This window comes from Phaethon aethereus (genome assembly GCF_964289735.1).
Source record: "Phaethon aethereus genome assembly, chromosome: 13".
Lineage (NCBI taxonomy): Eukaryota > Metazoa > Chordata > Aves > Phaethontiformes > Phaethontidae > Phaethon > Phaethon aethereus.
The window spans coordinates 19,368,782-19,383,996 of NC_138589.1; the positions used below are offsets into that span (position 1 = coordinate 19,368,782).

The 15,215-nt window shown below is 43.1% G+C and overlaps 1 protein-coding gene across 1 annotated transcript; it reads left to right on the forward strand.

The window, feature by feature from the left end:
- Nucleotides 1–317: 317 nt before the first annotated feature.
- On the forward strand, nt 318–12,017 carry WFDC1 (WAP four-disulfide core domain 1; the record flags this gene model as incomplete). The annotated part of the gene is made up of 6 exons (XM_082005867.1): nt 318–850; nt 7,340–7,535; nt 7,929–8,012; nt 9,722–9,862; nt 11,080–11,121; nt 11,959–12,017. Exons 1-6 carry the CDS (start codon nt 704–706, stop codon nt 12,015–12,017), a joined length of 669 nt encoding a protein of 222 aa, XP_081861993.1. The 5' UTR covers nt 318–703.
- Nucleotides 12,018–15,215: the final 3,198 nt, after the last annotated feature.

The window sequence follows — 15,215 nt, forward strand, 5'->3', positions numbered from 1 at the left end:
TTCCCTGTTTCCCACCCAGGCATATGGATTTATTTTTCCCCAATGGCCACGTCTTCCCCTTCTTCGAAATCATTTGCAGAAACCTAATGTCAACTTGGTTTAATTAAAGCCCCTGCATGTTTATCATGTCTTTAAATCATTTCCTTCAAGCAATCTTAAAATGAAATTATCACTTTGTCAAAACATGATCCAAAACCACAGCTCAGGGCACAGTGGGAAGCACACAAAGGGAGAGCTGAGTAGCTTGGGAAGTTTGGGTGAGCTATTTGCTAGAAGCTGCCGAGCCCACCCCTCCAAGACCTTTATTTCCCCCTGCGGCAGCTGTCATCTGATCCCACGCTTTGGCTTTGAATGGGGCTCTCTGAGGATGCCAGATGTTGGGAACAAAGGTCTAAAAATAATCTTTCCAAATAATCTTCCCATCTATCATTCAAGGAGAGCATGTGCTTTGTGTGAACATGTGAGCCGAGAACCTGATCTAACTTGGAGTAAAGTTCAACAGCAGCTCCTGGCTTCTGCTTGTGGGCTCCTTTTTTTTTTTTTCTTCCCCTTTCCCTTCCCAGAAGCTGCGCAGCGAAAAGCGGCTCTCACCAGCGATCAGCCCTCGCTCTCCCTCCCTCCCCGTCTCCCTCCCTCCTTGCCAAGACTCTGAATCGTCTGGATCCCGAAAGCTGGGTCCCTTCTTTGATCTCTCCTTGGGAAGATGGATTCCAGGGTGCTGTCAGAGATGCATTTCTGTATAAAGATCTTCACTGCAGCCTTGTGTGTCTTAGTTTTGCTGCCAGATTCAGGCTGTGCAAGGAATCTCTGGAAGCGTGCTCTACATCTGAAAATGACGGAGAAATATGATGTGAGTAAACTGCGGCGGGGTGATGCTGGGGGATCTGGGTACGCTCACCGCGAAAGGGGGGGTTTCTTTAGTGTGTGTATCATTTTAGAATAAGAAGTATTTAATATACATTAAAACAGGCTGTCTTATAAAAGGGTTGCGTTAAGTTTCCCAGGCTGTGCTAAACTTTTGCCACCTAGCTGCTGCAGTGGGAAACTTGTAAAGCACGCGTGGAAGAGTGAGAAGACATCGGTACGGCAGCCGTCACTGCTGTCCCTAGAAACCTCATAGGGCAGCAAGGGAAGCGTGAATGAGGAGAAGGGGAATGCAAAACCTGTGCATCTGGGGATACATTTAGTGAAAAGAAGATAATGTTATTCATTGCATAGAGCAGGGAGGAGGGCTCCCTGCCCAGTCTCCACTGCCTTTTTGGGGTATCTTTTGGTAAATGTCTCCAACTCCTGGTGATAACGTGTACTAGAGGGATGGTGGTGTTGCCTAGGGTTTTGTAAACCACTGGAGCACAGAGACCTCCAGATCCACAGTGTCACAGTAACGTGCCAATCGCATGTTAAGCCACCTTCTTATCCCCAAGCCATCACAAGTAAGAACAAACCAGGGAAGGGCAGGAGAATTGCTGGGCAAGAAAACAGCGTGGAGATGAGGAGGCTCCAGTGTCCCCTGCATGCCCAGGGAGCACTGGAGCACTTGCTGTGCCTGCCCAGTGTGTTAGGGGGAAAAAGAGGCATGTGGTTATTCACCAGCGGGGTACTGAGCGCAACCACCGGTTCCAAATCGGCAGTCGTACTTAGAGCAAAGCAGCTCTTGAAGTAACTTGAAGCAGCAACAAGTTACTGTGAGTGGAGAAAAGAGTGGTGCTGGGTCTTCTTTTGGTGTGCCTGGGCCAAAAGATTGTCAGAGATGGCCATGGAGGAAAGAAAAGGAAAATTATTTATTAGCTTGACTTTCAGGACCTACTGTTTAGAAAGAAAAAAAAATTTAGCTTGAAATTTTGACTTACTCTATTAAAGTCCCCTTAGAAGCCAGCACTGACCCAAGGCTTCTGCCCCTTGAACGACTTAGGTGGAAGCCCCAGCCAGTCTGTTCTCTCATGCTTGGGTTTGATTGCAGCTGCAGCCATTGCATGTGCATAAACAGCTCCTTGGTGTCACAGAGGGATTCCTCCACCTGTCTTCTGCAGCCACATATAAAAGCTTTTAATTTAAAATGGATGCTGCTTTGCCATGACATCTAGAGTGATATCTGGGGACAGCTACATTTGGTATGTGTGATTGCTGACGCAGAAGTGTGACACATGTCTTTTGCCTGTGCTGGATGAACTGAAATACAATGCTCTTGCCTCCTTGAAATTTTGCAGAAAAAAATTTGCTAATATTTGAAAGGCATCCCACTATTTTACAACAAGAAATTTTCTTCATTGTAGCCTCCCTTGGGACAGGTATCATCTGTTTTTCACTTTAATTGGAAAAAGGTGATGTGAAGAGCTCTGTTTCCTGCAAAGTCACTCACTGGAAAGTATGTTTCTTAGTTTGTTCTTCTGTCATATTTCAATACAAAGCTCAAATTCAATAGGAGCTATGAAGTAAATGACCCAGAGAGATGGGACAGGAGTAGAACAGGAATTTACATGTTGATCTTCAGATAATGTGCTCTGTAGAGGCATGAAGCCCGCTCCCCTGAGGATATATCCTCTTCTTTCAATCTGCAGTTCTTCAAAGGACTGTTTTTTCTGGCAGCTGTGAATCCAGGTGCTACTGATCTGGCAAGCTCAGCTAGAATTGCTCATATTGACAGAAACATCTTATCTAGGGAAAACAGAAAATACTTTTCTTTTTCCCTCTGCTCAAAGTCTTGTAAGGAGGAAGGCATCCGCTCTCCATCCTCTTATCCACGACGTCTGTTTTGGCAGCCCCTCTTGTTTCTCAAAAAGATGCTTCCTTTTCTTCCAAATGCTGTTTGTTCCCTACAGGTTGAAAATCAGAGGCTGTGGGTGGAATAGCTGATTTGTGAGTCACCTGGATAGAGGGGTAACAGATGGAGGTGCTCACCAGCCGTACAGGAGATGGGCCATAGACATCCCTGTGGGACCCTCAGAAGGACATGGTCAAGGTCTGTAGGGGGAAGAAGCGGTGAGGGGTAGGGAGTTCCAAAAAAACTGAGTCCAAAAAATCTGAGTCCACAGTAGGAGCAACACATCCACCAAACTGCTGGCTGCAGAATGATAAGCAGGTGTTAGGATGAGGAGCTGGCTTGAGGTCTGGCCAGGAGTTTTTCATTAAAGTCTCTGAGGAAGGGTGTTGGTTGGCAAGGTGGCATCAAGTGGGAACGGAGAAGGGAGAAAGAGGAGAGGGAATGCAGTGAGAAGAGAAAACTGGCAGTCACAGTGGGGTGGAGGAGCTGGACTTCCAGCTTTTAGCAAATCCATGGATTTTACAGCCAGAGGGACACTCGTCAAGTTTAGTGATGTGCAGCTGGTGCTCTGCAGCCCCTGCACAGGCTGTGGGCTGTTCCCAAAGGGCAGAGGGAGGGAACTACTTGGGGGTGCTCTTCAATTCATTTTCAAGAAACCCACACGTCTATTGGAAAAACCTGGGGCAGTCTTGATTTTATTCCAGTGTCAACTGCATCAAGCATTTTAGAAAAAACTCCAGCCGCCTTTTAAAGATTTCCAGAAATGAAGAATTCCTTGCAGCTGCTGTAATGTTAATGTTCTTCCAACAATTTATTTACCCTCCAGCTAGCTGTCATAAATCAGCACTGAGATACCCTCTTTGTCGATCAGATTAGCACACCTCCCATGAGAGTTCTGTCCCACACGTGTCTCAGTAACGCATGAGCAGAGTCTTCAGGCTCCCCTTTGGAACCTGCGTAGGCACACAGAAGTCTGGTGCTGTATTCCCTGCTTTCCAGTCCTCTAATCGCTATCGTCCATCTTCTTTGAGCCCACTCCAATTTTGCTATAATCTTCCAGTACTGCAGACACCAGAACCAAAACTACTAATCCAGAGAAAAATAGCGGGAGAATATTATTCCTATTGTTTTGGTCTTGTCCTTCAGATTATTTATTATTATATCCTTCAGTCTGATATTTGCAACTTTGAAGACAGATGATCTGTGTTTTTCCAGGTCTTTGACAGAAAGGTTGGAGAGCTTTAAATTCCTCCTGTTAGTTTAGCAAAAAGGTGGTTTATGGCCAGTGTCTGGAAATAATCTGCCAGGGGCAGAACTAGTGACCAGAGGCTGGGAATAAACCTCAGGCGTGGTCTTGGGTGTGGCCATGCAGAATATGAATTAGCAGAGAATTGTGCTTTGACACAAGCCCAGGGCCCAGTTTCAGGCACAAATAATAGAACAGATGTGGGATTTTTTGGAGGCAGACTGCATCCCACAGTTACTATTGAAAATACGGGTTGAGAGCGAGAAATTGCATTCACATTTGTCCTAGCCATCTTTACTGACCTCCAGGGTTCCTCAGGGTTCAGAGTTCCTGAACTCTGAACTTCTCCCCTTACTTTGTTTCTATATCTCTCTAAGGCAGATATTATCATTAAAATGATTTAATAAGTCTCCATGGGAAACAGCAATTTACCTCCTGCATTGAAAAATATTCTTAAAGGAAGAAATTTTGCCCATTGTCACAATCTGTAAAAACAATAAATCCGAGCTACGCTCAGAGCCAAACTGTGAGTCCTGGGAGAGTTTTTAAAAAGACCTTGTAACTCATACCTGGAGACATCCTTATCCAGGCTGTTTTGGGAATGAGGGAATCCTGTTTCCCACCGGGATGGATTATGCATACGTAAACCAGTAGCAATGGTTTTATTAGATCAAATGCGTAAAAAATATTTTTTTGACCGTGAGGTTTTGAAAGAAAGAGATTCAGAGCAAGAGGTGAACAGAGAAAATGGGCAGGGAGGTCATGAGGTACAAAGTTATTTGGCTAAAAATGTTGTATTGTTCCCAAGTGGGAATCTCATTCATTGAGCCAACTGTTCATTGCAATTTTGGCTTCTTGGTTTCTGAATCATCTGTGAAGCAATTGCAGTAATTGTTTGGGGTTGTTGAGTTTTTTTTAAATGTATCCATTATTTGCCAGTATTATTTTGGTCACATTTCAGTCTGCAGTTGACATTTCAAATAATAGAATAGCAAACTATGACCTTTCAGGATGAATGCTCCCTCAACAAGGAGACCTGTTAAATGTTTGGAACTGCATAGATTTGCTGATACATGCTCTCTTATATCTCAAAATTATACTTGGTCCAAGCATTTTCTTTGTGTAAAATCCAACAACAGCAAAAAAAGTTGAACTTGCAATATCTTCAATTCAAAAGCATGTTATTTCAAAGCTGGAGTGTTTTCAGCTTTTGAGGAATGGGATGATGTGATAGCTTACACCTTGTTTTACACTTTAACATTGAAAATATCATCAAAATTAGGGAATTTTTTTCTCAAACCTATTTTGTAGTTCAAGCAGCCTAACAGTTCATGGGAAAACAACCTCACAGAAGGGGTTTTGGGCAGTTTCTTGTTCACTGAATGGAAACAACTAAGGAAAAAGCAGAAGATAAATGTTTATTGATGTTGAGAACAGGGCAGGCTGATACTGGGAACAGGGCAGGAGGCTGTCGTTTGTGGAAATATTAAGAATTTTCTGTCTCTCGCACACGGACACACACACATTATTTAACCAGTTATAGATACAACCAGGATATGGATTTTCTTTAACATACACCTTGTAACAGAAATTAAGACTTTTAATCATCCTGACTTTTCTCTATAGTTCTACATTCGCTGACACCCAATCTCTGTGCAGCCAGGCAACGGAGAAACTTCACTGCTCTCCGTTTCCCCCTACCTATGGCTCAAAGAACGGAGGTCAGCTTTAGTGTAAAAAAAAAACCAACAAAAAAACCCCTCAAATCAATACAATTCTATGCTACGTACGATATGGAAGTAAAATTTCTCACATCAGTACCACAAACAATGTGCATTGTTATTTCTTTTGGTGTCCCTTGGGACTCCCTTCATTCTCTACATTACAAATTATCCTGAGGGAGTGAAGGTGATGTTTTCACCAATTATGGATAATTGATTGCTGCGTTACGGATAATTGTAGCAGCAGAGGCCGTGTGGGCCAGCGGTCAGTCCCCAGGGCAACAGACCTCCTGGGGCCTCTCCTAGGACATTTTTTTGACAGTACATGTGGGGACATCCCGTTTCGCAAAGGCATGTTGGGAGGTTTCGACAATGAGGATGTAGCAGCATGTAGATAAAGAGGGATATTTGTCTCACCTCAAATTTCTCCATAGCCTGATGGTGAAATTTCCTAGAGGCCCCCTCGGGGACAGTTGCACCATGTTGTTTCTTGGAATAACAATCCCAGTTGTTCGTCACTGATTTCATAACATAACCGTGACAGGGCCGAGTATATATAGGACTCTTAAACTCAACAGCCTGCTGGTGAGTGCATGGCCGTGCTCACTTCATACCTCTGGCTAGATGCTGATCTCTTTTAAAAGTGCAAATCCAGACTCCATCTTTTGATTTGATTAGAGCTTGTTAATTTTGTTAATAAATCTGAGAACTGATTGCCCTTTCTGAGTACTTTATGCTGCTCTGGGGAGCTGAGCTCAAGCCGAGAGATGAGTAGTTTAGTCATAGGTGAGAAAGGAGTGGGCTTGGGTGATTCACCTCTCTGTCGGAGGGAGTTGGCTTCTTGCTAAAATGCTGCCAGCATGAATAATATCTGCATGCTACCTCTTATAAATGTTTCTGGTAAAATCCTGTGCCTGTTAATCCACTTTAAATCTCCCTCGTCCTTTCGGTGTGCAATGAGCAGCTGGGCTGCTTTCTGCCATAGTCATACACAGCCTCCTTTTGTTTGGGATTAAACTGACATCCCCCCCACAGATCGCACCCAGATCATCTCATGGTTTAGAAATGGTCTTGAATTTAGCAACCCAGGACTCCACAGTGGATAAGCTTGAAAGACTCCCCATAAGTTCTGGTCCAAGAAGGTGATGAAGGTAGAAGGACCCTATTGAGGAGACAGGTACTACCTGGGACATTAGTTCCAAGTCCCATTTGGGGACATAACCTCAAAACAATACAGTGTCATCATTTCCACTGCTTTGCTATCAAAGTGTTTTGGCGTGCTCATCATGAGTATGCCTGGAGTCTTTCTCTCTGCTTCCCATACAAGTATAAAAGACTTTAAAGGATTTTTTTTTACCTTCTCATTGTCATTACAATAACCTTAATTATGAAGTGAGTTCACAATAATTTGGTGGTTCGGTGTTTCCAAAGCAGTGTGCTAAGGTGATCACATAGCTCTGTCTTCAGTGTGCTGGAGACAGGGCTGGGGGAGCCGAATGGTTAATTCTCCTCCCTAATGAATACTTGAAAATCTCCCTTCTGTTTCAACTGATGGGATGTTTGGTATCCACCTTATGCCAAACCTTTGTTTCCTTTTCTTTTCTTTGCAAGGATTATGAGTACCCTCTTCATTCTCACAGTTCCCACTACCAGAAGAATGACCGCTGCCCGCCACCACCCCAGACTTTGCCTGACCGAGCCTGCGAGGTGCCCAGCTGCCGATCGGATTCAGAGTGTGAAAGGCACAAGCGCTGCTGCTACAACGGGTGCATCTACGCCTGCCTGGAGTCCGTACAGCCGCCACCAGGTAGAGTGGATGCCGCGATCAAACTGTGGTAGAGAGAAGTATGCAGGAATGATGGTAGTCATCCCCCGGTGCGTCAGGTCTCAGGTGGGAGGCACAGTTTGAGTGTGAATCAAGAAATTCTCTAAGGTCAGCTGGTCAGCTGGTCAGCAAAATTCCCACCATCCTAAACGTTAGAAGTCATTTGCAGCCAGTTCTTTTCCTGGGATTACATATTCAGGAAAAGAAGTAATCCCAATTTGAATTAGTGCTCACAGAAGCGAGGCAGCCATCTCTTTCAGGAGCCTGGCAGCCTCGTCACTGGCTGTTAGAGGAAATCTGTGACTTTTCCATAACTGTGTGCCCTATGGCTACTTCCACCTTGACCCTGTGTTTCTTTGTTTCTGTCTTCTACAGTTTTAGACTGGTTGGTTCAGCCTAAACCCCGCTGGCTGGGAGGAAATGGGTGGCTTTTGGATGGTCCAGAGGAAGTCTTACAAGGTACAGTTTCAGTGTCTTCTCTGCGATACCAGTAGTTATACAAAGGCATATTAACATATTTGTCATACACAGGACTTGCTAGGGATGTTGGGATGCTGGGACTGCAGGTGTTTGACTGGAGTTTCTGTAGGAATAATCCTGTGTGGTGCTGGAGGCTAGTTTCTGGTGCAGTAAATCGGTTGCTTTTTATGGGTATGGCTTATCCAGCAGAGCACTAGGAATACTGCAGGGAACTGGATTTCTATCCATTCTTGAAATCAGTAGAAATATATCCTTTTTTTAGAAAAAGCCTTTGACAGCATACACATATTTTCTGCCTTCTTTCTGATAGACTGTGGGCGGACTTGGATTAGGAGATCTTTTAATCCAGAGGTAGCCTCATCACACAGATGCCTTGGGCTGGGGCTGAGGCTCTTGGGTCTGAAGGCCACTTTGAACAAGAGCCCTGGCAAACTGCCGCAGAGTTGTGTCAAGCTGCCATGGAGCTGGGAGCATCTAAGCTTGGGGACTGCTAATGAGGTTGGGCTTTTCAAGTTAATTCCATGGAGAAAGGTCTTTTAATTAATTTTTTCCAATACCTCAAATTGAAACAAAGGAGGGAGTGGGGAGGTGGGAAGAGAAGTTTTCTTCTACGAGACATTCCCAGTTGTATGTATGCCTGAAGTTCTTCATTTCTTCATGGAAAGGCTATTTCAGCTTTTGATCAGCTTTAGTCAGGCACAGGTAGTGCCAATAAATTACCCTCTTTGGTCTTACACAGATGGTATCAGACTCACCGAGCCTTGACTCTCATCTATTATGGAAAATCATAGTTCTTTAAGAGAAAATTCTGCCTCCAGCTCATTGGAGTTGCACTGCTAGAAATTAGATAAAATAGGCTACTTCTCATCCATCCTTGTCATGCTCATTTTATTTGTTCTTATCTTAACACCTTCATCTCAGCTTGAGGGAGTAATTAGTGAAATAAGAACTATCAGTCATGGCATGAGAATTACAGCAGAGGTCTGTGAAATTAAAATCCTGGCAAATGAAAGGGTGGAGTGTCCCTGCATAGTCTGTACATTTAATGGACACAAACACTGCCTGTAAGTCCTGCTTTACTTTCTTATTCTGCTCTGCACTTGCTGGATATCCAGGGTCAAGGCGGTTAAAGCCTCCATTTGTAACAGGGGTGGTACTGCCTTGCTCCATAGTGAGTCACATCTGAGGTTTAAATTCATCAGTAAGTTAAAGGGCGTGGAGCAAAGAACAAAGCAGCAAACTGCCAGCTTCCTGGTCATGTTTCCCCGATTCCTCACCCACTGGAAACGCTGGCTGGAACAGATGTACGGCTGCTTGAGGGGAATATCCCCGTGGAGGGACCACCCATCAGTGCGAGCGTGGTGTGCCGTGGTGGTCTGTCTTCACCGCTCTCCAGCCCTCACACAGACTCTGCACAACAGGCTGTGGGGAGGGTGTCATTACAGGTAACCGGGCTGACCTGCACTCCCCATATCGGGCTAGACACGTCAGTTTTTGTGCAAGGTATGAACTGGATCACCTGCTCTGCCAGGCTTCTTTGGAGGTGTTAGCTCCTTGGTACGCTTGCACGGGAAGTAGTCTGAGATCCTGTCTGGAAGGAAATATAGAGGAAGATAGCCGTGTTGTCATATTTTGGTTACCTGTGAGTGTTAAAGCCATGATTTATGACCTGCAGGCTTCTTTTGCAGCTGAGGCCTGCAGTACCACTGAGGATGGAGATGAGCCTCTGCATTGCCCCACAGGCTATGAATGCCATATCATCAACCCAGGTAACACGGCTGAGGGAATCCCAAACAGGGGCCAGTGCATCAAGCTCCGTGGAAATCCAGGTCAGTTGACTGCAAATCTCCCTTCCTTTCTTGTTCTGTCATGCAAACACCAGTAAGGGACGGCGCACTCTCACTGGCTTTGAAGAGATCTGATGGTACCTCTGCTCTCAGGGGCTTCCTGGGTTTTCCGGGCAGCCCAAGGCCCCAAGGCAGTGTGTGACCGCTGGGCTGGGAGGCAGCCCCCACTCTGCAGCAATCTCAAGGCTCTAATGCCCTTGGTGTTGGCTGAGTTGTGTGAAATACCCAAAGCAGGGGACACACTTCTTGTTTGCTCTGTATGCCAGTGTCCTCTGGGATTGTGTAAGCAGAGCAGGTAGTAACCTGCATGTGTCATTATTGTGTAATGCACAAAAAATAGAAATATTTACACACTTAACTAATAAATATGAGTTTCAAACTCCAGTTTTGACTTCCGAATTTGATCTCTGCATCCAAAACACTGTTCCCTTTATTCTGCTGACACATTTGCCCAATAAAGGAACTTATATAGGCCAAGCTATTTTCCAGGAAAGCTCATAACATACCTAGGTATGTGTAACTTCATTGAATAGTAGGGTATGCATGTCTGCACTGGGCTACAAATCATCTCAGTGTAGAGACATGAGACATCAGTTTTGCCATTTGGTCACTGTAAATGCCAGGGGAAGCATCAAACCAGATCTCTAAACTGCTTCCATAAGAGACTTAAGATTTTTTCCCAGGGCTTTTTGATCATCTCTTTTATTCTTGTATAGCTTTTTCTTTAATAACATCCATAGTAACAAAGGTAATGTATAGTTGTATGGTTCTTAGACATGAGGTGTTTCTAAGAGCTTAAATAATTATATAAATGGTAAACAGAAGAACCTAGCTGGAACCTGAATTATGTAAAACACTAATAGGTGGTCAGAAATTTCACACAAATTTTCTTTCATTTGAGAAAGTCTGTGATTCCTTGACTCCTAGCGACTGAAAAGAACATAACATGGCTAGTGGCCAGCGGTCAACCACTCTCAGGAAAAGGGAGTTGTGTCCACATTGTTCAGTAATAATCTGAACAGTTTTATAAGAGGTTTATAGCAGCCTACACTACTTCAGCTACAGGACCTTTTATTTTCCTGTTTGTGAGGTTGTTATTGGCATATCTGCCATTTCTCTGTGTTGTACACAGAAGGCCAGAGTTTAACACAGAATGAAGGCTGACTGGATATGTTCTCATTACGTACCTTCTTTTTCAGATGGCCGCAACCTGAGGCATAAGTATTACAAGGAATACTTTGGTAAGCTGCTGGCATGAAGTATTCGCAATTATTAAGCTTTATAGTTATTGCATTGCTTACAAGGAATTTGCTGCTTCTGAAATGAAGGTTTGTACATAGCAAAAAGACATTCTTTAGCCTCAACTCTCTATGCCTTGGTCAAAAGATCTTCTTATTTTAAGATCTGCAATGGCCTGACTGTGGACTCTTGAGAATCAGTATCTCCAGCTGTGACACTATGTGTTAAATGGTGTGACCTTCTGCCAGGGGTTCCCACCCAAAGAGTGAGAAACACTCAATCCAATAACCCTTTGTTATTTTAAGTATATTTTTGGAACTTTGCTCATGGTCCAGAACCCTTTGCAGATGAACATGGAACTCTGTCAAAAGCAGGGTCTTTTGCCAAGAGCTTGTGTTGTGGTATGTGATAAGAGATGATTGGAGCCCAATGAATCAGTCCCTTGTTATCTGCAACCACAAGAGGTGCCAGGTCCCTTGCACAAATTGATAAATATGTATCTAGAAGAAAGCAGGAGGATCTTCCAGATCTCTTTTCTCATGGCTTCAAAGCTCCTGCTAACTCTTGGATATAGGGTGGGACAGTCAGGTCGGATTGGAAGTGATATTCAGACATAGCTAGACAACACCTTTGATATGATAAGATTTACAAACAGCCAAATTTGGCCAGTTTAGCTGATAAAACTATGAAAGGGTTTCCTTTCCTCTGTCCAGCAGGCTATCACAGCTCTCCCAGAGAACTGCTAAATAATGAGACCAGTAAAACTGCTTAGGGAATCTTGAGAAAACATTTCCTACAGACTAACTTAAAATCTAATTTTGCTGATATTTGTTTTACAGGGAGCAATTCCAACAACGTGGTCGGCTATGTGAAAAACCAGCAGAAGCATTTAGGCTAACCAAAGGTGTGCCTGGGTAAGTGTCCTGTGAATAAAGGGAAAGCTGAGTGAAAATAGTTGGTGCTTAGTATGCAATTATTTAAAGAAATGGTTGTTTGAGGGTGAATTTACCTCTCACCAAAACACCAGTATAAGGACAGCAACTTAAAACTACCTACAGGTGCATACCTCAGGCTCCATGAAACACCTATGCCAACAAACAAATGGTGCTGTAAACGTATCCTGAGAACCTGTGGCACTGCAGAGTGAGCTCTGCAAACTGTTGGTGGAGAAGTCAATGTCTATCCCAGCTCTTACTCTGCCCCTCCCACTTTTTATTTTAATTTCACAAGATGCACCTGATTTCTTTGAAGAACCTTTGCCTTGTGGGTGTTTAGAGGATGGAGTGATTTTTCAGGATGAAAAATAAATGGTGCAAAACTTTGTGTGCCTTAAGACTTCAAAATTTCTTTTAGGGGCTGCTTCTAATGCAGGTATAACTGTTCCTGCAAGACAAATTAAAAAGCTCTTTATTCTGGACTGATTCCAATAAGGGTCAGTCTTGCAAATACCTAGGCACATGGGTGATTTTGAGGGATAACTTTATGTGTGGGAACAGTTGCATTGACCAGCGTGACCCACTTATGTGAGTAACTATACATGTATCTGGCCAGAGCAAAACTTACTGAAAAAGCTCCAACCATTTTATCAGGCAAGAATGAAAATATTTATTATACCAAAGGTTCTGTCCCAAGATGGTTTTCTCAACGCTTTCAGCTTCACTTTAAAAATAACTTGAGCTTAACTGGCAGTTATGAAAACAAAGCAGTTCAGTGTGGCTGTTATTGTACCTACGTCAGGCTGACTGTTAAGATTACACAGCTACATAAGGACAAGTTCTGTGCAAACATCCCAGGAAGGATCAATATTTTAATTCCTCTTTTTTGTTTGATTTTCACCCAGCCGAACCACTCTGTTAAGCAGCTGTCAAGGAATGCTTTACCCAACAGTTTTCTGGTTTGGAAGAACTCTGGTCCCAAATCTCCATGAGCACGTCTCCAGCATTACCCCGCTCCCTGCCCATCAGTGATAAAATGACTTCACAATTCAAGGAACAGGATGAGTCTAGATTTTAAGCCTATCAAGAGGGGGAGAAATGTGATCCCCTGAAAGAAACCACACCGTTTATGAGCTGCCCTTCTACCGATGAAATGCAAATACCTCCAAGTGGATCCCTATAAGCCACAGTGCTATTATCAGGCTGCTGGAACAGAGCCTGCCCCTTATGTGCGTCTTACGTGACCGATTCAGATTTCACGACCGTGAGCGTAAGTCAATATTATAAAAATGAAGTGACGTCAGAATTGTACATAGATATCATATCTGAGTTACATTAAAATAGGCAAGACTGTAAGACTAAAGGAGCATTCTGGAACAAATCCAGTGCCTATCTTGAACAACTACTTTAAGTAAGCCTTTTCATGAGCTTAAAGTTCGAAGAAACCTGTAGGTTTCTTCTTTTCCTATTTATACTTAGAGTTCACCAGGCTTGACACCCAGTCTATAAGCCTAACTGTGAAATCTTAAGAATTTGAGGAACTCTGAGCTAGGAGCAAAACAGGTTTTATCCATTTTTTTTAAAAATTACTTTCCTTTAGCCTCTCAGTCTGTTGAGCTGCAGATCGAGAGCTAATGATAGAATAGATTTCCTTCTACAATATCTAAGCAGACACACGCACGTGACAGTATTTTTACGTTGTTTTTAGCCGGCACAGTTAATACTCACAGAATGTACATCTGCATTTTTGTACCTGCAAAACCTCAGCAAGAGAGCTGAAGTCTGGATTATTTGTTGCACATATTAGAAAAGCAAAAGCAGGATAAATTTGTATGATTAAAAGGATTGTCTGGCAGATGGGCCACTGCTTTTTAGAAGCCCTGTACCTTTATGTTGACTTCCATAAATCCTTAAGGTCAAGTTATTTGTATTTGGGCCTTACAGCTTCTTTTAGTTGTTCAGCTTTATAAAATGGAAAATGCGTTTTCTATGAACATTTTCCTTTTCTGTGCCAGTCCTAAAGGGACAGTTGCATTTCATTTTGACAAATCTAACCGAATTGCTAGACGAAAGAAGCCATGTTTGCTCCCTTGTTTAGTACGTGTCCCATCTGCGTGCATAAAATTAGCATTTTAATATGCAGGGTAGTAGCGGTGTGTATAAATACCCAGTTCACAAATAGCCTGCTTCTACCCACAAACTATGGGATTTTTTTTCCACTCACTAAATGGTTTAAGCCAAAGCTAAGACGCCTATAAAACACTTGATACTTTGCATATGACATTTGCAGCTGGAGAGATGAAAGAAGCCGAACTGCTCTTCTGGTTCCCATCATAAACAGGCACAGTCCTCAACACTTTACAGAGCAAAGGAATAGCTGAAGGGCTCCATGGTTTCCTAAAGATCTTCATTTGTTGAACTCGATTCACTTCTTTGTGCCTTTGTTCCAAGTTCTAGGTATTAAATGCAACACCATATTCGGACAGATCTATTTCTGGAATCTTATCATATACAACTTCATACGGTGATGTCTTAACTCCTGCCAAGAGACAGGAGTCCATCCATATTTTATAGCTCCAATTTCAGTTCAGGCCAGAAACTTGCCGCTTTGCCACTGACATTACTGGGCAACTTAAAGCAACGCAGCTCATAATGAAAGTCTTAATGCAGCCTTTGTCCTAGGTGCTGCTCAGTGAAATGGATTGATTTTTTGTCAGCATTACTTTTTGCAGAAAAATCAAATTCTGATTAAACGAGCAAAGCCCTTCAATGGTGACTGCTAAGTCTCAAAGACAATGCCAAACTGTTCTATTTTAAAATGAAAAATTCAGTGCCTAAAAACCTGTGAGGATCTAGTTGAAAAAGTTGCGTTGAGTGTTAAAAAATTCACAAGATTAAAACTTCAGATCTCAACCTAATCTTGCAAAGCATCCAAAAATATGCTTAATTTGAGTGGACACATTCACTTCAGTGGCTGCTTTTTTGTAGCTACAAAAGCACATACCTGACCACCTTGCTGGATGGTATGAGAAAGATATTCTCTACTTGCAAAAGGAATTTTTAAAAAAGAAAACTGACAAATTAATGATTTGTTGATGAATTTCTGTTTACGGGGTGTTATCAAAGACATCACCCTTCCTCATGGTGCTATAATGCTTGGG